The 21,494-nt window shown below is 39.1% G+C and overlaps 1 protein-coding gene across 1 annotated transcript; it reads left to right on the top strand.

The window, feature by feature from the left end:
- The first annotated feature begins 10,409 nt into the window (after positions 1 to 10,409).
- Positions 10,410 to 18,003, top strand: LOC139732028 (kelch-like protein 38). Its single transcript, XM_071642904.1, has 5 exons — positions 10,410 to 11,111; positions 11,594 to 13,113; positions 14,119 to 14,395; positions 15,262 to 15,483; positions 16,212 to 18,003. Exons 1-5 carry the CDS (start codon positions 10,607 to 10,609, stop codon positions 16,439 to 16,441), a joined length of 2,754 nt encoding a protein of 917 aa, XP_071499005.1. The 5' UTR covers positions 10,410 to 10,606; the 3' UTR covers positions 16,442 to 18,003.
- The last annotated feature ends 3,491 nt before the right edge of the window (positions 18,004 to 21,494 follow it).

Below are 21,494 nucleotides of genomic sequence, written 5' to 3'. Positions count from 1 at the left end.
CGTGCACCCGGAAGGCCAGCTAGTGCAGATGAATATGGACTATCCAAATGAAAACACTTAACAAATTCCATAAACAAAACAGGCACAAACATTACCATGAAAAAAATGCAGGAATCATTCAGAAATCGAAACACTTCAATTAGGCCTACATAATTATATTCTTTAATGTCGCTTCAAGCAAATCATAACTCTCCTCCCACACGCTGTCATTTTCAATCTCATAAAACAATGATGTTACGCATCATACTTGAGTATTTGATTTGCATGATGGGGAGAGGAGGGGGAGACGGGGAGGGGGGGGGGGAAGAAATCCTGATGAGACAAAAAAAAAATAGAGACGGCATGAATGTGTTGTGTGTTCTACATTTTACGGAAGAGTATGTTCATTCGAGCTCAAGTGTTAAGCTCTCCTGCCGATAATGACATAAGTTATCATTACATCTATAATAAAAAAAAAGAACTCTCATATACATGGCATTGTAGTTGTGGCATGACACAAGGGTATCAAAACGAAAAATTATCAGCTGAGCGTATGAAGTTATTATGCACCCCGCCTTCATTTAACAAGCATATTTTCATGCTTCATGTTTTGATTGATTAATCGGAGTCGATGGTCTCACTCTCACTCGCATAATTATAAACACTGTTTCAAACTCCTGATAGGCGCTTGAACTGCTAATTCTCTATGGTATGTAGGCCTATAGCTTTCTCCTGTCTGACGCGCTGTTACAAAGCAGGGAAAGATGCACGGAAAATACACGGTCACCAGACATCTCCGAGGGTTCGTTTAGTTCTGCAATCGCCAACAATATCAAAACTATGAGGCCAGCCTCGATGCGATACTGGCAAAAACGCGACCAAACATAACTATACGATCTTTATTTGATGTAGGGTACATGCAGGTAATATGAGACTGCAGGTAATATGGCACGCGTGACTCAAAAACCCTTATTACTCCACCTGAACCACTTCCAAAATGCATATAGCGCCATTTATAGTTTTATATCATCACTCTGCTTAGTTCTTGATGATTTTCCTGCTCGCTGACTGAAAGTTTGGTGAGAATATCACCAAATACTGAAAAGATATGTGGAAATTACAGTATTTTGTAGCCTTGATATAAGATTTGACATTTCACCAATTACACTGGTGTAAGTAAAGTTATTGTGTTTGAAATCAATTCTTTGCATTTTACGTAAGCTCATTGATTGGTTTAACCAAAGAAAGTGTGTTTTGGTCTATGTACTGTACTAAATATGTGTTATATGGCTTCAAAGGGGACCAACAAGACCCAACAAGCTGCAGGTAATATGAGACGTCAATATGGCGGACAGGTTTTACTGACATCTCTGATTTCAATTGTCTTGCCTAATTAGATAGAAGCCAACATCAAAATACCTCATTTTCTTCACTGACAGTTTTTTAAATTCAAAGTATATAAAAAATGTATCACAAAGTACAACACACAGCTATATGAACATGTATGTTAATTAATATTTGTGTACTTTAGATAGGGTGCTTCCAAATTAATGCCACAATTGATTTGGTGCGCTATAATCTTCAGTTTTAGTGTTATTTTATATGTGTTAGATACTGTACACGATTACTTCAAATATTTGAATTCACAATTTTCATAGTTTTAACCATAAAAGACTGGGGTCTCAACGTTTTGTGTGATATTTCCGCAGTTTTTATTATTTTTTATCAATTTTCTTTTTGCAATTGAGCTAGGCCAGGCCTAGCTCAGTTGCAAAAAAAAAGAGAAAAAAGAATAATAAAATATAATAAAAGGCCCATCAGGATTATCTTTTTTTCTTTGAACTTTTGTGCAACATTTGATACATATTTTGTAAAAATAAAAGTAAAAGACCTTTACGTAATAATCTCATGTCGGTAATGAAATCTCATGTCGGCGTCAAATTTGAGAATTTCTGAGATTTGTGTACAAACACACGGAAAATGGCGTTTCATGCTTAAAATCAATTTTTGGCTTAAAATTGTGTTATTTGTCTCAGTTTTAGATAATATTCATATGATATCTATTAAAATTAAATAGTCAAACAACACCAATAGAAAAAAACTCATGAATTTAAGACATAAGATTGTCATTTTAACATTGACACAATGTCTACCATGCACAGTCTCATATTACCTGCACATGCAGGTAATATGAGACTTCTGCGATAATGTCATAATTTGCATATTAACTGTCAAGAAAAATATTTGATTGGTGCAAATGCTATATAAAAGGAAGGATGAATAGTTGCTAATTCCCAAAAAACAAAGTTTGATGGGTTTCTCTGTATGCATCTTCATGCCAATTATGCAAATGAGCTTAATAGTCTCATATTACCTGCATGTACCCTAAGTGTCGGATCAAATTCAGCTGGAAGGAAGTGAAGTGACATTTGTAGATTAGATAATATTTGTCCACTTAATAAGACGTGACCAAAACATTATTACCTGATCAAAACATTATTACGATATATGCATGCTGCCTACAAAATATGACGAGCTGGAACGCACGTTGGTTCGACATCAGATGTATATTTTTTTTTCTACTTTCCGACCTCTGTTGCCGAGACTTAACCCACTGATCACAACTGCACGTTTTCATTAACTTTGAGAGTATACACTGCTCTCAATCAGCCAGCGAAAACGTCTTGACGCAAGCATATGACATTGTATACATCGTCGTCTGTGCCTCTTCAAAGAGACAAAATTCCAGGTCACCGTGTTCTATGATCACACGGGCTATCAATTATAGTCCGAGCCACAGATGCCTCGGTGTTGCCGATTTGGGGACTGAATAAAAGATTGTATTGACGCTCAACGCATATCGGTACTTCCATTCTTGTTTATTTGCCTGTTTGCATCACTCGTAAGGCTGTGCAGTGCAGGTTGACTTTGAGGAATCTTAATGTTATCCACAAAATTAATGCAGACACACATCGCCAGGAGAGAATGAAGGAATATTATAGTGACTGAATGTTACAAAAATTACATCATTACCGATCAAGGAACTGCAGGGTAACCACGTTTCTTTTTTTCTTACTATTTAATAATTGACTTTCCTTCTCACCCAAGCCCCGCCAACTATATGCTACATAATATAGGGCATACATTTTGCTATATGATTTTTTTTTCTCTAAGACTTGATTCTGGTGATCCTATTGTACTGAAAAATCATGCCCCAAACAAGAAAGCAAACAAACAAACAAACAAAAAAACCACACAAGCCACGCGATGCTTTGATATAGATAGGGCCTACTAAGAACACTTACCCCAGGGCTGAATTGCGATTCATGAGCCATAACAAATTCAAACGGAGGGATTATAAAGACTAATGTATATACATGTAATTTGATTTGATGTTGCACAATGATTTCATTTTATTTACCAATGTCGAAATTGGCAACAGTCACGAGTCAAAACATTCTGGTTTGTGCGAGTCAACAATGAAACAGAGTCCCAGCTCGAGACTGGTAATCAATAGTACTTACGTAGCGGCGCTATTGCCTAACATACTGCGCATGACTCCCCAGCAACACGTATGCACAGAGATCAACTCGTGGCAGAAATTCGGAGGAAAATGATTTCATAGCTACCGACGACGGCCGTTTCTTGGCAGAGCAATGTTGTGTTTGAAATTTTTCTCACTAAGCCTATCATATCTTCTCGCTAATTGAGTTCACTGCCTGGTTTACTAAAGGAAGAGCATTAGTGATGGCAAGCAATGTGTTCGGTGAAACTTTCATCTGCAAGACTGGCAAGAAGAAATAGTGGATAGAAGTGCCGTGCATTGCTGAGCTGCGTGCGGCAGATCAGACCTGACAAAACAGGCAGTCAAAATCTAAAGGTAAGTACTATACTATCCAGCAACGAACTGCTATCTTCCAACTTCTACTTTGTCATGTTTGTATTTACGATGTAAAATTCTAGTCAGAATAGGCAAACTTTTATGTATCAAACAATATTTTGTCACTGTCATAATCAGCCATCTATTAGGCCTACTGAAGGCTGACGATAGATATTTTCGTAATAATATACAGGAGTATTGAAGGTTTATATTGCAAATGCTTTGAGCGAGTTGGTTCTTTATTGCGGGAGTGGAATAGCTCAAGATTTTGTCAGTAATCCATTTTCACTCAAGAACAGTTGGGACTATGTAGTATCGAGAAAAAAAAAAATAGTCAAGCGTTGATACACCTGTGATGGCAAATGATTTGAACGTTTTCGCTATTGAGTGTAATTTCAAGATGTATTTTTTAAGGCATCGAGTTACACAAATTGTGAGAATATATAGAGACGAGACATTCAAGTACTTAGCAGACGACGGATGCCTTTAGAGGTGTAACATCTGTTGGATCTTTGTTTGCTCATTTGCTTTACGTATTTGCCGTAGAAAAACAGAGACGATTTAGTCCGAGATTCATTATGAGATATGCCTAAAATGCACGTTTTTTCCTGTACGGAGTTGTTTCCATGTATCAAAGTAATAATATTGTCAGCCACCGTACATTGGCTGCGACTGTGCAACCCCGAAGATATTACATGTATTAGCCGTCTGAAGTCTGATTACAGTTATACTATTTCTAGTGCATAAATTCATTTCGTCAAGTTTTTTAGATCACGTCAGGGAAGTCAGGAAGATATCAATACTGTAAAACAACAACAACAACGACAACAACAAAATAATAGCATGTACATGGTAGGCCCTATAGAATTACTATATTTTCATATGGCTATTTACAAAATAAGTAAATATCCCAAACACTCCTTTTGTCTTGAAAACCTACCAAGATGAAGTCGTGGCTTTCATGTAATTGCGCAAATTTATCAACATTTTAATGCCTCAGCAGTAACTGTGAATATGATGGCCCTCTCATTACCCAAATCATGAATTGATCCAGGGAACGGTTTGCAAAGAAAAGTAAACCACCCAATTTCTCTTGAAGAAATTTACCGCGTTTTTCCTTATCTAATTCTAATTATCACTAAAAGATCTATTTTTTTAATGTGATAGAGAAAAAAAAAACGTATTCAATTTGTATACCCTATAGTATGGCATTTGTTGTTTGATTGGAGTCGACCGCGGAAAGAATATAATTAACACAATTGCCTAGAGAGGAGACTATTTAACGGACTGAAGGCAGCCATCTTGTAATTCCGGTTCATGATGAAAGTACACACGCCTGCATGCAGCAGGAATGCGATGGCGTGTGTTAGTCATTAGTCAGATATTTCAATTATCTCGACCGAGACGGTGACAACCCTGATTTTGTGTGTAGAAGACAGAGACAAACAGGCAACGCACACAGCCATTCTAGCCGGTCTTACCTGTCATTACGTCACTGTATTGGGCAGCTTAACCAGCAATTGAGGTATAGCGCTACCCAAAGGTTAATACCTACGTACAGTGCAATTATTTTATTCTGAGCAAGACTTGTGAAACAGCTAATTAGCACTCACGTGACGTCATTAATGCGCGCTGAAAACCCGTTCTCATATCATGCTACAAAAATTATCTTTGCAATGTAAAGTTATATCGATGTAACACGAACTTTTCTCAAGAAAGGGTAGAAACATTAATTATTTCATACAAGGCATTTCAGCAAAACATAATGATACATGAAGCTGTGTTTTGTAAGAATGTTCAGTTGATTACGGAAATAGGATAAGCCCCTTTCATTCGTGTTCGCCCCCCCCCCCCCCCATGTTGTGACGCTGATTGAAACGCCTTTGAACCATATACAGTGTACCATGAACGGGAATAACCCCTCTGACGGGGTGCGACTCAACAATACACTCACGCACTATAGAAAACAAGCGCATTTTCATGGAAACATTTTACTGCTTTTACTGCTAAAAACTGTTTCTTGTTGAAATGGAAAGGAAACGAAATGCTGAAGGTTGTAGCATCCAGTCTAAACTGATTAATACTTCCAGAGAATCGTAAGAGATTTTATGTAAATCACTATAAGGGACACATATTGTTTCGAATACTCGTGCTTTGAAGAAGTCCAGCGTGTTTTCCATAGTCTTCGGTAGATATGAATATTGCGCACATTTTTCCCCGAAAGGAGAGGCTCCGTCTCCGGGCTCCGTTCCGTTTATCTATGAAAATTAATAGAGTGGAATCAAATATAAGAAATTACTGAGTGCCCCATGGATTGAGTGAGTTATATATATTCTTTTTTTTTTTTTTGGTGATTAGAATTAGTCGTGGTAGTTGCTTGCGACAGGAAAAATAAATAAAAGATATGGCTTGGTGAGAGATAGGGAGAACTGGAGTCACTACAGGCATTTATGAAGATGCAACCTTTACAGAGAATGTTGCATTAAAAGTCCAAGTATCATAATAAAAGTTAAAGTGGGATAAGTAAATGTGAGCCATGACGTGAACATTATAACGTAAGCCTTCTACACTGACGTTCGCCGCGCCGCTATTAGTAGACACGCATTAACTCGATAATAATATTCTTTGTATCGTCTGAATAATCGGGGACATAGAACGGGCAGTGGGTATTATATATCATGAACATACACCTGCATTCCCATTTGTTGGAGGTAATGACATCATTCTGCAGGGCCGTATCCTTTGCCGTATTTCTGGCTCGTTTATTAACTGATTATCCTCCTGTAACCCCCTCCCCATCTTCCCCACCCTAATCTCTACCCCTCCCCCCTCCCCCCACTCCAAACCTCTCATCCTCTCCTGCTGCCGAGAAGTATTCTGTTTGAAGCAGCGAGCTCGGTCGAGTTTGGCGGGGAGGCGGAACATTCGTGTCCCGGCTGCTTGAGATTTCTTGGACACGGTCCAGCAAGGCGAGCCCCAGGGTTCAGGTAGCACTGTCAACGTGCACTGATTCAAATGCGTCGGTCTTATTTATATTTCATATACAGTGTAGACATTAACGAATGGGTATGTATGGTGATAATGGTGGCATTATCACATTATTGACGATGATACCAGTAAAGACGTTGTTATAATGACCTTAGAATAATCACGATAATTCGCCCACATCATTTCATAACATTATGTTCAACGCAGCATTTGCCAAAATGCATTGCCGTGCAATAACTTTGTAGAGAGAACAGGCAGATGGCTTTTACGTGCTATAAATCGAATAACACGTTTTGACATGAGTTATGACATCGACAGACATGAGTAAGTGCCTAGCCGACGAATTAGTGCAAAATATATAGATAACTTAGAATGTAATCACAAATTACTCTTTTTTATCTTTTAGCTTTACAGCAATGCCTCTGTGATATCAGCGTCAAGTGTCAAATACTATTCAGAGAACGCTCTTTGAACTATTTAAAAAAATCAAAATAAGTTAGAATCTATGAAATGCGTTACATGATCTTTATGTGCGTTACGTGTAACTTCATAAGAGGACGTACAAGGGTAGAGTCAACATGTCAAATGTTAAAGATGGCTCTTGCATCAATGAAAACAGACATTTTCAAAAACATCTCGAATAAGGGTATTGATAGAGAAGAGAGAAGAGAGGCTTCATTTCCCCAGTTTTACCAACGTGTGCAAATATGCATCATTCTGGTGACCTTTTAAGACAAGCAGGAATATGATTTGAACTCACAATCTAAATTTATATAATAAAGATAACAAGCAATGGAATACATTGTTCTAACATCCTTTTCGAACATGTCAAGGTGACATATTCCTTTAAGGTAGTATCTATTAAGTCATGCAGTTGTTAGATTGCTTCTTTTGACTGGCTCATATGCTGCAATTATCGACTATGCGATAGACTGCGATAACATTCAGCATTTTTCATGCAAACGCAGAGCGAAGAGAGGATTATTTGCCCTAAAATGTCGTCCTGGAATTAAAATAGACATTTGAAAGTCAAATCTTCATTCCTTATTTGCTTTCGAGAAAATAGTGTCCGGATTTGCAGAGTCATAAAGAGTGTGCGGGGGCAGTATTACGTGAGCATGGTGAGTAGGCTGAGTAAATAAAAGGAATGTTTCTCTGGCAAAGATTTTATACAGCTTTGATATCATATTCTGAACAATGCTGAGTAATTAGCAAGCTACGTGGAGGCAATTTCGTTCATTGTCCACTTTTCTCGATGTGAGATGGTTTTCCGGTACTTAACGGTCACAGCTTTTTGATTATTCAGAAATAAAGTTCATTGCATTGTTTTCATTATTTCAGTTATTTCTTGTCGGAGTCAATTCTTCGCTGGACATAATCACTGATAATGTAGGACGTTTTGCTAAAAGCCTCCGAGAGCATCACTGTTCGTTATCAAGAGGGTAACCTGGGCTGTCCAGGTACCGTTGACATAGAGACGCATCTACGTGCTGAATCGATCAAAATAACTTCCGAAACAATAGCACAGTTCGCTTCCTTCCGATTTTATTACCGCGTTGCGGCGCAAGACGTCAATCCAAAACGATGCTATACGGATGCAGGTCTGTAACGACGCACATCACCCCTTGCACTTGCGTCTTGCGAGGAAATAAAGCTCGCGCCAAGTAAACATACCCAAGATTCCTGGGGCATTCTTGCATATGGAGCTACGTGCGCTGCAGAGGCCTTCCTTCTCCCGTCTGATTACTTGGGAGATATCGACAAAAAGATGGAGAGAGGGGCAAAGAGATAGAGAATGAGAGAGAGAGAGAAAGAGAAAGAAGGGAGGAGAGGGAAAGAGGAGGAAGCCGGAGAAGAGAGAGAGAGAGAAAAAAATAGAATAGAGGTTCGAGAGAGAGAACGAATGATGGTATATGCAAATTATACAAAAAAAAAGAAGATTATCCCGTTGCACTTATGATAACCCGCAATAAGACATCATTGATGCTTGAAATAAAGTACGACTCCCATCTTAAACAATAGTAAACGGACAGGAATTAGAACAAAAACAATCTGGAAGGAAAAAGAATAGTGAAAATAGATCATCAATCCGTTTATAACAAGAAATGAAGGAGGCATTTCGAATGCTGAGTCAATGAAATAAAACGACAACCCAAATCCATAAAATACCATACTGGGTTGAAAATACAAGAGCTTACAAAGGGAAAACAGAAATCTCCGTGGGGTAGGTAGATAGGGAGATAAAGATGAAGATAGAAGAGAAGTAAGAGAAGTATATGAAGTATATGAAGTATAAGAATATACCCTCAGAGTACAGACAGAGAGTATAATCTAAGGAGATAGAGTGAATTACAAGCACTATCAGGTTTCCGCATTCGCTGTTCCCGGACTGACCATTACCAGACTTGACATTGATGCTGATAAAGTCAGATTCCTAAATGATTATTATAATCATCTGAAGAGTCTTCATTGGTTGCCTGTACAGGAGCGTATTCGGTTTAAGATACTTCTTTTGGTTTATCATGTTATTGAGGGAACAGCTCCTGATTACAATGTTTGTTTGTTTCGTCAATACCAACCTTCACGAACTCTTCGATCCTCAACTTCAGGTCTCTTACATATTCCGTTTTCTAGGAAATCTTGGGGGGAACGAGCTTTCGCTCACGCTGGACCAACACTGTGGAATTCACTTCCTCGTGAGCTGAAAGACTCGAGCTCTATAACATCTTTCAGGAGTAATTTAAAATCCTATCTGTTTAGCAGTGCATTTTGAAGACCAGTGTCCTTTGAAGACAGACTTTCATGTCTTTTTTTTTTCTGCTTCTTCATCCTTCTTCTATTACTGTGATGTACTTGTATTTTCAATCTGTTTGCTTTGATGTACAATTGTAAAGCGCCTTGAGCATTTAATCAAAGTGGAGAACGGCGCTATAGAAATTGTATGTATTATTATCATTACACAGATAGCGGGGGAGGGGGGGGGGGATAAGAAAAAAAAGGCAAAAGATTTCGCTGGATGTGAAGAATGTGGTGCTAGCACAAACATAATTCAAGTGGTGCTTCCAAAAGTCATGAAAGAGACCCCCTAGGAAATATGAAACCCCTATATTGCCTGTGCTGATTTGATAGAGTTCTCCAATAACTACTTATATAATTCCGTCATGGTTCCTGGAGTTTCATATTTCACATGCATAAACAAACTAAAACAATACAACGTGAGTTTATTTTAGAGTAGGTTGATTCGACATAAGTAGTGGCCCGGTAGTCCGATGGTCACTAAAGCCACTAAAACTTGATGTCCGGCCAACAAATTTCCGATTTTTTTTTTGTTTTTTTTTTGATTGGGCAACTAAAATTCAACTTTAATTACCAGTTATGTTTCTTTTTATTTCGCCAACATATCAGATTTAGTATGTTAGTGGCCCGAAATGATTATCAGGGGAAAAAAGAGATAGTGTCCATCCTTGGTTAACGTAGGCTTGACAGTCGTTGTTGAAACAAGCAATAGAGAATGGTCGTTCATTAACCTCTTTTTATGTCTGCTTTTAACAGGATAATCAGATTGGCTGGCACTCTCTGAGGAATCTCATTTGGTCGACTTCTATAGATTTACATCCTGGACAACACATCGGGAAAGACGCTAGTGGTGTTATTACAACGAACCTCTCTTTCTCCAACTGCAATATCATTCTGGCGTTACTAATGAGAACGCCTCGTGGACAGACTTAAACCAGACGGTGATTGATCACGACCGTCATCATGGCGGAAGGGAGCAGCGAAATGGACGGCGGCGGTATTTGCCCGCCGATCAGCGACTTCGAAATGGACATGATGCGTATGGAGCAGATGGCGTGCTTTCTTGAAGAGGAAGGGGACGGGTCGCTGAACATTTTCTCCGACACGTCAGCAGCGGATAGTCTGGATCTTCCCAACTCTCTGAATCGGCTCTACTGGAACGAGCCGCGGTACGACCGCAGCCAGGTCCCCAGCATCCTCGTGTCTGGAATAGGAGACGACGACAGGTCGGAGAGCAGCAGTCTCTCTCGGGGAGGCGTTTCCAGCATCAGGCCGCTCGCTCCGGCTGTCGTGGAGCAGCAACAAGATGGGGCAGGGAAGCCGCCCGGGGCTCGATCAAAGCTGGAGAGAAGCGAATCTATCGAGAGTCATGCTTCGGGGTTGGCGGACTCCGTCGGGAGTGGCGCCGCCATGGCTAGATCTGGGTTTCGTCGCAGCGTATCGTGTGAGAGCTCATCGTCACTCGGAGGTAAGTCACGGCAGCAAACAGAAAATCAAGAGCACTTTACATAAAATGAAAGGACAATTTCATAATCTAACTATTTTTATAAAGAATGTTTCCATGGCATTTGCTGTAGCGATAATTTCTCCCATAAAATATCTGCATGCTGAACAAAACATAAATTCTACCCAATAACATAACCCTAACCATAATCCTAATCTACACTCAAATTAACCCTAAAACCCTATCAAAATCCTAATCCTGTTGGCAATTCCTTAGAGAAAATAAGACCTTAGCGATTGTACGTCGCAGAAGCAAGATTGTCTTGTCACCAGAAAAAATGTGATATTAACCCTCAACTCGACTATTCAAATATGGCATCTTTAAAGGTAAATCAAAATCAAGAAATAAACGATGCTAGAAAGCAGCTGAGGAGTAACATAGAGCAAAACAAATAATTTTTGTCCAAATCATGTTGCCCCGAGTAAATTGGTTTGAATTCTCCACAGGTACCCGGGATAACTCTGACGCCAGCTACAGTAGCTCTCTGCACAGACACCGGCCCGTCATGCACCCTCACCACGCTCTGGAGCTCATGGCTGCCCTCAACGACATGCGGCTCGCAGGGGACATGATTGATCTGAAGATTCTCTCCGCCGACCAAAAGTTTCAGTGCCACCGCGCCATCGTAGCCGCGGGCAGTCCCCTCGTCATGAACCTGCTCGAACAGCAACACATCAAGTTGCGGAAGAAGAGCGACAAGCTCGTCGTCGACCATATCCGCGCAGATTACGTCGGCCAGATAATCGAATTCGTGTACACGTCCAAGATGGGTATCGGATACCAGAATGCGCAGGACATGCTCACCCTATGCTTCGGCCAGTCAGCCTTTCTGAACAAGTCTGTCGAGCTGGCTTGCAGCGACTTTCTTGTCGGACAGTTCTGCCTGGACGCGGGCAGCGAGACGTCGTCGCTGAGCGCCGTTCCGTCTTCCATCCTATCGGGGGAGGAGGACACTTCTTCCTGTGGGACGGAATGCAGCTTCAAGGAGCACAACTATCCCCTCGAGGTCCTCCACGTGTTGAATGAACATCGCCGAAGTCGCCGATTCACCGACCTGATCTTGACCGTCGAGAGCATTTCCTTCCATTGCCACCGTGCGGTCATGGTCGCGGTCAGTCCGTATTTCAGGGCGATGTTCACGTCCGGAATGAAGGAGTTTCGAGAGGAGGAGGTCGAACTCAAGGGTATCCACTCGGATATCTTCAGCATCCTGCTGGATTTCATCTACACGTGTAGGCTTAACATAAATGAGGACAATGCTCAGGAACTCCTGGAAACCGCCAGCTTCCTGCAGCTCGTTCCAGCTGTGAACGCTTGCAGTCAGTTCTTCAAAGACCAACTGGACATTCATAACTGCCTCGGCATCATCAATTTCGCCAAACTGTACAGCTGCGATCAGCTGTTTGACCGCACGTTTATGTTCATACTGACTTATTTCAAGGACATCATGCTCACCGAAGACTACCCACACCTTTCCGCCGACGATCTAGCTTCCTTTATCGCCGATGACCGGCTCAGTGTGAAAAACGAGGAGGTGGCCTTCGAGGCAGCCATGCAGTGGCTCAAACACGACGTCGACGAAAGGCTGTCGTCCATGCCCAAAGTCTTGCGCCACGTCCGGCTGCCGCTGATCGAGCCCGACTACGTAGAGCAGTACATCAAGGGCGATCCCGTCCTCCAGGGGGACGCGGCCTGCCAAGCTCTGATCGGAGAGAGCCAGTTGCTGAGGGAGCGGGGAGCGAGCTCGCATCACGTAGACGATCCGCGTCTGAAGCTCCGCTACTCCATGACCACGGAAGTCCTGGTGACGGTCGGCGGGTTCGACGACCGGCAGAGGTGGGTGCGGGATGTCTGGTGCTTCAACCCAAAGGACGACTCCTGGCATTCTCTGGCGCCGTTCCCGGGCAAGAACAGAAGATTCGCCGCAGTAGCAATGGACAACGATATCTATATCATAGGAGGTCAGGTGTGTTTCCATTAGCAATTAAATATATGGCAGTCTTTGCATGAAAGTTCAAATTCTTACTCTCACTATGAGCTGTTTGTCAGCCTCTCTTAATTCTATTCTTATACCTCTCTCTACTTGTGGTCTTTGAATGCCATATAATTGGAAACCTACCAGAGTGTCAAGGAGGTTACAATACTGATACAGTTAATATCTCTCAATGGTTATAACCTGCTAACCACATCGCGATACGATAGACGTGGTTAGAATAGAAATGCCAACATTCCTTCTTTGGCGACAACTACGTGAGAAGGAGTAGGCAAGTGCTTGACATGCAGTGTTTGGGAAAACAGTTTCATTCATTCAACGAATAGTTGTATTAATCTAGCATAAACCGCATACAGTTATGGTTTATTGCCAAAAATAGTGATATCTCCTAATTTCACAATTTTGGGGGTTTAATTGCAAAAGGTTTATAATGGTATATAGGATATTTTGGATTCAACTGACCGACACATAATCAAATGCATCAAATGTTATAACTCGAACATTATTCAAATCACTGCTCCAAATGGTAAACAATGGCTTTAAGGTAATAAATAGTGATTTTTGGCATGATTCGTGATCAGTTGCATTGGCACCTCGTGACTTTCATTGTTTTTCTTTACAGAGTATGATCGGTCAGTAAAGTTGTTGTACACCATAATTACATATTCTTGCACGAAGAATCAATGTGATTAACACAACGTGTACAAACAAATTATGCAGTCTCAGTCTTACACTTTGTATAGGCTATTTACATTCTTAATTCGAAATGCATCATATTCACTATTGTCCATTTCCGTTTTCCTCTTGTCAGTATGTTCAGTAGTATCCACTGGTCTAATACTTACATACAATGACATAATTATAAACTCCTGCTGTGTAGTTAAGATCATTAACATTTGCATAATAATCAAAATAATTTTCAGGGACATTATGATACTCTATTCTATCTGATTGTAGTTTATTATGTCTGGACACTAGGCTGATCATGGCGATCGTATGTCGGAAACCCTCCCAGATGTCTGGCGATACGACTCCATCACCAACCGCTGGTCGCAGGTCGCCAGCCTCAACATGCCGCGCTTCTCGCACGGCGCCGGGGTCGTCGACGGCTTCATCTATGTGGTCGGCGGCAAGATGGGCTGGGCGCGGCGCTTCAACGACGTCGAGCGCTACGACCCAGCCAAGAACACGTGGACGCTAATCACACGCATCAAGGGCAGCTATCTCGAGAAGCCTGTTGTGTCGTCTCATGAAGGTTTCTATACAAATGTATTACATTTTTTTCCTTGTCAAGCATCCTTTGGCCTAAATCCGCCTCCAAACTGTCCTGGTACTGTCACGCAAGGTACACAAACCCAAAACAAAACAAAACAAAACAAATAATGAAATAAAACACAAACATTGAACATTAAACATAAATTTTGAAACCCAACATAGAGATATCAACTGTTACTCTGATGCAATATTTTGTACTGTTTTTTTTTTTAATACTGCGGGCTCCATGAATAATACTGTTTTCCTAAACTGTACTTTATTACTACATACTGTCTAATGCAAAAAAAAAGGTAAAAACACCGTTTTTCACCAAAAATATGCCTTGTCAGCTGCAATTCTATGTACAAGGTTGGCATCCATGGTAACAATATTCCCAAAGTCATACCACATCCCCTATATGATGAATACAAACTACAAAGACTTGTTAGGATCAAGTGTATACTTACTAAGTACTTTCTCTGCTAATACCAAACAGAGATTACCTGGACAATGAATGTCGAAGAGTCCACAACAAGTCTATGTAGCTGTACCCTTTGTATGTTCAATGTCTTCGTTTTCGTTTTTACCCAGTGTCGGCGTATACAAAATATGTTTTATTTCTTAACACGACAGTTATTTCTTAACACGACAGGCATTATTACTCTGCCTAATGTATGATGATGGTGATACAAAACCAAGGGATGAAGAATACTGACATAAAAGAGCTTTCACCATCATCCCCAAAAATTTTATGTGAGATTTATAGTTGAATAATTCTAAAATGGGTATCTCTAAACCTTTGCTCATTGTTTTCTTAACACTTTTTTCAATCTCGCGCCACCATACGTGCGCTACACGTCCATGCAGGAAAACTGTACGTCAACGGATATTTCTTTCGCGACCCGGATATCATGCACTGCTACGACCCGGAGGAGAATAAGTGGATTCAGATGTTCAGCTTCCAGCGCATGCAAGGGGACGGGATCGAGAACGCTGTGGTGGTCGACGACTACGTGTACTACCTCGTCTTCAGGGGCTATGACAACTACGTGGTTGTCGTCAACCCGGTGACTGGGGAAAAGATTAGAGGTGATTAGAACAGGGGGAGAGGGGTTCTGTCTTCTCTTCGTTGATTTGAGTAACAGTAAAATATTGACGAATCTTACATTTCATTTTGCGAACACATACCTAATCTTTTTTTTCTCTTACCTACAGGGTAAAGTCGTTCAGGAGATTTGATGTGTGTGTAATCGTAACAACCGTGGGACGTGTGTGTGTGTGTGTACTTGATCACCTATGCCCAACTTTCAGAATAGTCTCATCATTTTTGAAATATGTTTGAACTGCATTACTTTGACTTTTCTTCGATTTGTAGTGCTAATAACACAATCCAAGAATAGAAATGTACATTATTATTTCAATTTTCCCTTTACATTTTTGTAAAGGAATCAAGGATGCCTTTCTTTTTTTCCCATTCATTCTTTGAGTTTTTGTCTATTTTGTTTGAGAAGACGCACACATATCAAATTGTTGATTTCTTTGACATTTCACAGTCAAGCAGCTTATTTGAAAATTAAATTTGTCAGATAAGCCTAAATCAAGCTGTGAAACGCAATTACACGGATCTCTCGATTTGCCATAAAGTTGGTATGAATTATGTGTGCTGCCACATGACTGGTGACTGTGCAATTAATAAGGTTATGATATAACTTGGTAAATATGATGGCAGAAGTATAATAAGTGCTTGAAAATGCACTGGATTATTTAAAATCGTGACTCTCTAAGTATACTGTCAATACCTTCTGTCCTTTACATAGAAAACAAGATGATCGACGGAAAGTACCTGTATTCCTACGGCGCAACGGTGGTTGGCGATAAGATCTACATTGCTGGCGGCAGCAAGCTGGACGCCAGTGTGAACGTGTCCCATCTCTTCTGCTACGACCCCGCCCTCGACTTGTGGAGCGTGGTGGGAATGCTACCTTCTCCCCTGTGTGAACACGGCTGCGTGACCATCGAGAAATACATGCCCCTCAAACACACATAGCCAGACGCCTTTTCTTTTTACACCACAATATGGTCCTACCAACCCCTACCAGGCCCACAATATTCACAGTGATATCACAGTGATCAATAACCTGTCGTTAATGCCCATTTACCGCTGACTATAATTTATGATATGATATAAAGGGACTTATCTCGAGAATGCGACACACTGATCAAACCGTTGTTTCCTCTATCGCCCTACCATGTCCTTACACTTCTTCATGAACCTTCTTCGCTGCAACACAAGGCAGGAACGAACACCACGCTAAGTGACACAATCAGGCAATAAGCTTTAACTCAATCTTGAAACTACTGAGAACACAGAAAAAAAAATAGTACTACGTATAAGACTTTTACCTCTTTAATGTGTGATCAAGGCTTGAGTGACTAGCGAGAAAAATGAAATGAATAAAAATGATATCGACTAAAAAATATCGAACGTTTACTTTTTAAATATGAACATGGACAGTCCTTGCGTTCGCACAGAGTCACCCAAGACACAATCACATGTCGATGCCTTGTCTTATAAATTTAGGGAAATAAAATTTCATAATTTTAGACAAAGTTTTGTGTACGAGACAAACTAACAAGTATATATTTCTTACGCAAGAGATTTCCTCGTTATACCAATGGGCTAAGGCGGTCATTTGAAGTCATTATGGTAATGCACACGGGCTTCCATAATTACGTAATCATTTTGTCTGTCCGATTTTGTTCAGATTCGGACCATCTTCTGCTGAAATATAGCTGATTTCGTTCGAATATTAAGCATCAAAATCATGCCTTTGATGTACGGCCTTAGAGTTGATATAAGCGCCAAAGAACTATGCATGCATCGATCCTTACAAGAAAGAAAAATTCGGATCACCACCAAAATCTTATCAATTAAGTTGTTCCCTTTACCACAACGGACCAATCTCGGAAGATTTCACCAAAATCCTCGCATAACTTTTCGATTGATATTGCTAACGAACATGCAGACAAACAAACAAACAGAAAATGAAATGCCCGTAAAATTATAATCTCCTTGGCGGAGGTAATAAATACGTATTATCAACCCCACTTAGGGTTTGAAAAAGTCTGATGACACAGACAAGTACATGGACTTGTTGTTGTTACTGTGAATATCCTACTTTATCTACTCCAGATTATGGATAGGAATATACGCTGAAGGACAACTAAGATTGAGATGGAGTATGACGATAGATTGATACTTTTCATGAGCCGTTTTACAAAAGAAAATAAGAAAATATGTATGTCCTGCCTGTGTATGTATTCGGGCTGATTTGGATGGTGTAAAATACGGGACTTGGTGTATGTCACACAATGTCTTCTTAAAAGGAACACTGCTTGTTGCAAACGACGCTAAAACAAACCAGCTTGCGACAAGCATACGTAAATTTTTGAATTGTCATATTTTCCCCCTTGGCCAAAATGTGTAGAAGTTAAGAGAAACATTCACATTTATTGCGACATTGATAGTATTATAAACATAATGTGTAAATTTATGATCACAAGATCTTTGCTGATAAAACGGAAACTAATGTATTAATGTCGCTTTGATCCTTGAATCAGCTGTACGTTTAATAAAACAATACACGTAGTCCTAACGTGATCTTATAAACTTGAATGCCTTCTCTCCGTTCGATGGTATAAGACACTCATTGACGGTGAATGATAATGATGTGACTGTGTGACTGTGCATGTGTGTGTGTGTGTGTGTATGTGTGTGTGTGTGGGGGGGGGGGGTGTGTTGCATCATTCTATACGATGTACCTCCGCATACGCGCATGGGTTGTAATTTTTCTAGATGTGTAATACAATAATACGTTCGAAGGCACTTTTTTTCTTGCACTGTCGTCATTCACTCTTTCTGCGTTTCATCAGTTACGGTTATAACACATAAGACATAAAGATAAGAAAATGGGAGTGGATTTTACTGAAAATCATACTCCCTCACCATATATCATGATATAAAGCTATAGTTTTTGGAAGGATTTAGGCAACGCTTCACGAAAGTTTTCAGCCCTGACAAGTTTATTCAGGCATTACAATGTATCTTTACTGTAGGTTTACAAGCATAGCACACTCTGTTAAATTCACATTGTTTTGTCTATAAGATTTCTATCACTGCAGAAAGTGAGATGTAGCCTATATCACGTTAATCTCATTGTTCAGTTCAGTTCAGTTCTTTATTTCAACACTTTCATAAAAAACATCACAATTGATACACAATAAAAACACATTAACACATTTACAATCATACAATCCTCTGCAGGACAGAGGAGAAAATAGAAAAGAAACATTATAAAAGTGTAAGGGCACAACAGGAAGGCTGATTGCCTTATATGAAGTTGGACCCTGATGACAAAATAATTCATTCAGATTTGCAGATTAATACACACACACACACACACACACACACATAATATGAGGTGACACATCGCTTTATACGTGGCAAAATCATTGTAAGTTATATAAATCTAATAAGTACAACTTATATCTCTTCTTGAATTGATTTAGAGAAGGTATAGTTCTTATTTCGTATGGTAAATCATTCCATACTAAAGGGTCTCTATAGAAAACAGAATTTTTGAGCATAGAGGTACGTACGGACGGGAGATGATAATCAGTAGAATTTCTTGTATAATAATCATGAATGGACCGATTTAAAGTGAAATATTCTTGCAGAGAAGTAGGGAGGAGGTTGTGTGAACACATAAACATAAAAATAGCAATTTGAAAAATATGTATATCATAAATATTCAGAACTTTTAAAGAGGCAAACATTGGCTGAGTATGGGCATAATATGAAGAATTAGATATAATTCCGTATTGCACGTTTTTGTAATTTGAACAGTCAACTCATAATTCGTTCTGTGGTACTGGCCCATGACGTAATACAATAGTTAATATGGGGTGCAAAGAGTGTGTTATACAACATCAACAATATATTTCTAGGAAAAAATCTTAGCTTGTTCAACACTCCAGCACTCTTAGACAATTTATTGCAGATGACGCCAATATGTTCATTCCATGATAATTTTTCATCAATAGTAACACCTAAAAATTTTAAACTTGAAACACGTTTTATCTCCTCACTCTTTAATATAATCTTAACATCATTACGGTCTATTATCTGTTACTAAAAACAATAAAATGAGTCTTTCTTACATTCAATACAAGTTTATTTCTTTGAAGCCAAATCAAAATGTTTTGCATTTCGTCATTAAGCTTGATGTTTAATCTGTGAATATCTGTATCAGAAATGAAAATACTGGTGTCATCCGCAAATTGAATAATATCCAAAGCAGGAGATATATTGCACATGTCATTCACATATATTATAAACAATAGTGGTCCCAGTATTGACCCTTGAGGCACTCCACATTTTAAGGAAGATATTTCAGACTGTATATTATTGATTTCAACAAATTACTTACGATCTTTCAAATGATTTTCAAACCATTGTAATACAATGCCTCTGATACCATAAATATACAATTTATCAATTAATACAGAGTGATCTAATGTGTCAAATGCTTTGCTCAAATCTAAGAAAAGTCCAGCCATAATCTGTTTATTTTCAAATACATTAACAACACGATGAGTAAACTGAATCAAAGCAGAAGATGTCGAGTGCCCCGTTCGGAAACCGTACTGAGACTTATTCAATATATTGCATGTGTCTAAAAATTTGGATAATCTATCATACATACATTTTTCTAAAACCTTTGAAAATACAGGTAATATTGAGTTGGTCGATAGTTTGATATCTCTTCCTCAGGTCCAGATTTATATATTGGAACCACTTTAGCTAATTTCATTTAATTCGGTACAATGCCACTTGTCATAGACAAGTTGAAAATTTCACATAAAGGATAACAGATAATATGGATAACTTTTTTTACCAAATCAATTTTCACACCATCAGACCCAGAACTTTTACCATCAACTAAACTACAAACAATATCTGTCACTTCTTTTGTAGTGATAGGTTTAAAAAATGCAGTTGAATCGTTTTCTTTCATATACTTCTTATGTTCATTTCTTCTTTCAACCAAGGGATCCTCACGTTGACGAGACAGATTAAAACCAATATTTACAAAAAAATCATTAAAAGAATCACATATTTTTGATTCATCAATTGCACATCTATCATTACACAAAAACCTATCGAACAAAACATTGCGTTTATTTTTGTATTCAAGAATACCGTTTATAACTTTCCATGTACTTTTCATATTACCTGAAGCATCTTCAAATTTTCTCATATAATAACTTATCTTCACACGTTTTACTTCACGGGTTACCATATTTCTATAGTGTTTATATACAGTGCATCTATATTCAGTAGGGTTTTTAAGGTACTTTTTATATAATTTACATTTTTTCTGCACAATTTCAACAATCTTCTAGTAAACCACGGTTTGCTTGAATATTTCTTTTTTACTCTGATTGCTTTAAATGGAAAACATATATCATGAATGGATAAATATTTTGCTAAAAAAGCTTCGTAAGCTTCATTCACATCATTGCTCTCCACTCTCCAACATGCTTTTGATATCTCATTTACAAACCTATGAATATTTTGTTCAGACATGTCACGTTTTTGAAAGATTGCACATGACCGAAAATCATTATTCTGATTGGTTACACAGAAAAAGGGAAAGTGATCACTAATATCTGCAAATAAAACACCAGAAGTTACATGACTATTACTATTTGTAAAAATGTTGTCAATCAAAGTGGACGACTTTCTCGTAACACGTGTGGGAAAACGGATCAATGGATACATCGAATATGACATCATCAAATCCAGAAAATCATCTTGGCAAGAATTTGCATTAAATAAATCAATATTAAAATCTCCGATAAAATATATCAATTTATTCTCTCTATTAACAATGTTAAAAATTCTCGTCAGTGAGTCAAAAAAAAAAGATTGTGCAGATTGATTTGGTGGTCGGTAAATTATGGCTAAAATAATATTCTTCTTGTAATTATTAATTTCTACAAACGTAGATTCCATAATTGGCTCGCTTAAAGCCCCC

Source organism: Diadema antillarum, unplaced genomic scaffold (genome assembly GCF_040938485.1).
Source record: "Diadema antillarum isolate AM-2024a unplaced genomic scaffold, OU_Dant_1.0 seq00000398_RagTag, whole genome shotgun sequence".
Taxonomy (NCBI): domain Eukaryota; kingdom Metazoa; phylum Echinodermata; class Echinoidea; order Diadematoida; family Diadematidae; genus Diadema; species Diadema antillarum.
This window is presented reverse-complemented; position numbering and strand designations above follow the sequence as displayed.

Excerpts from the sequence above, each read along its gene's own strand:
- LOC139732028 (XM_071642904.1), top strand. The coding sequence starts at position 10,607 with ATGGCGGAAGGGAGCAGCGAAATGGACGGCGGCGGTATTTGCCCGCCG. Across the intron at positions 13,114-14,118 it reads TCTATATCATAGGAGGTCAG|GCTGATCATGGCGATCGTAT; the intron begins GTGTGTTTCCAT and ends TCTGGACACTAG. Across the intron at positions 14,396-15,261 it reads TGTTGTGTCGTCTCATGAAG|GAAAACTGTACGTCAACGGA; the intron begins GTTTCTATACAA and ends ACGTCCATGCAG.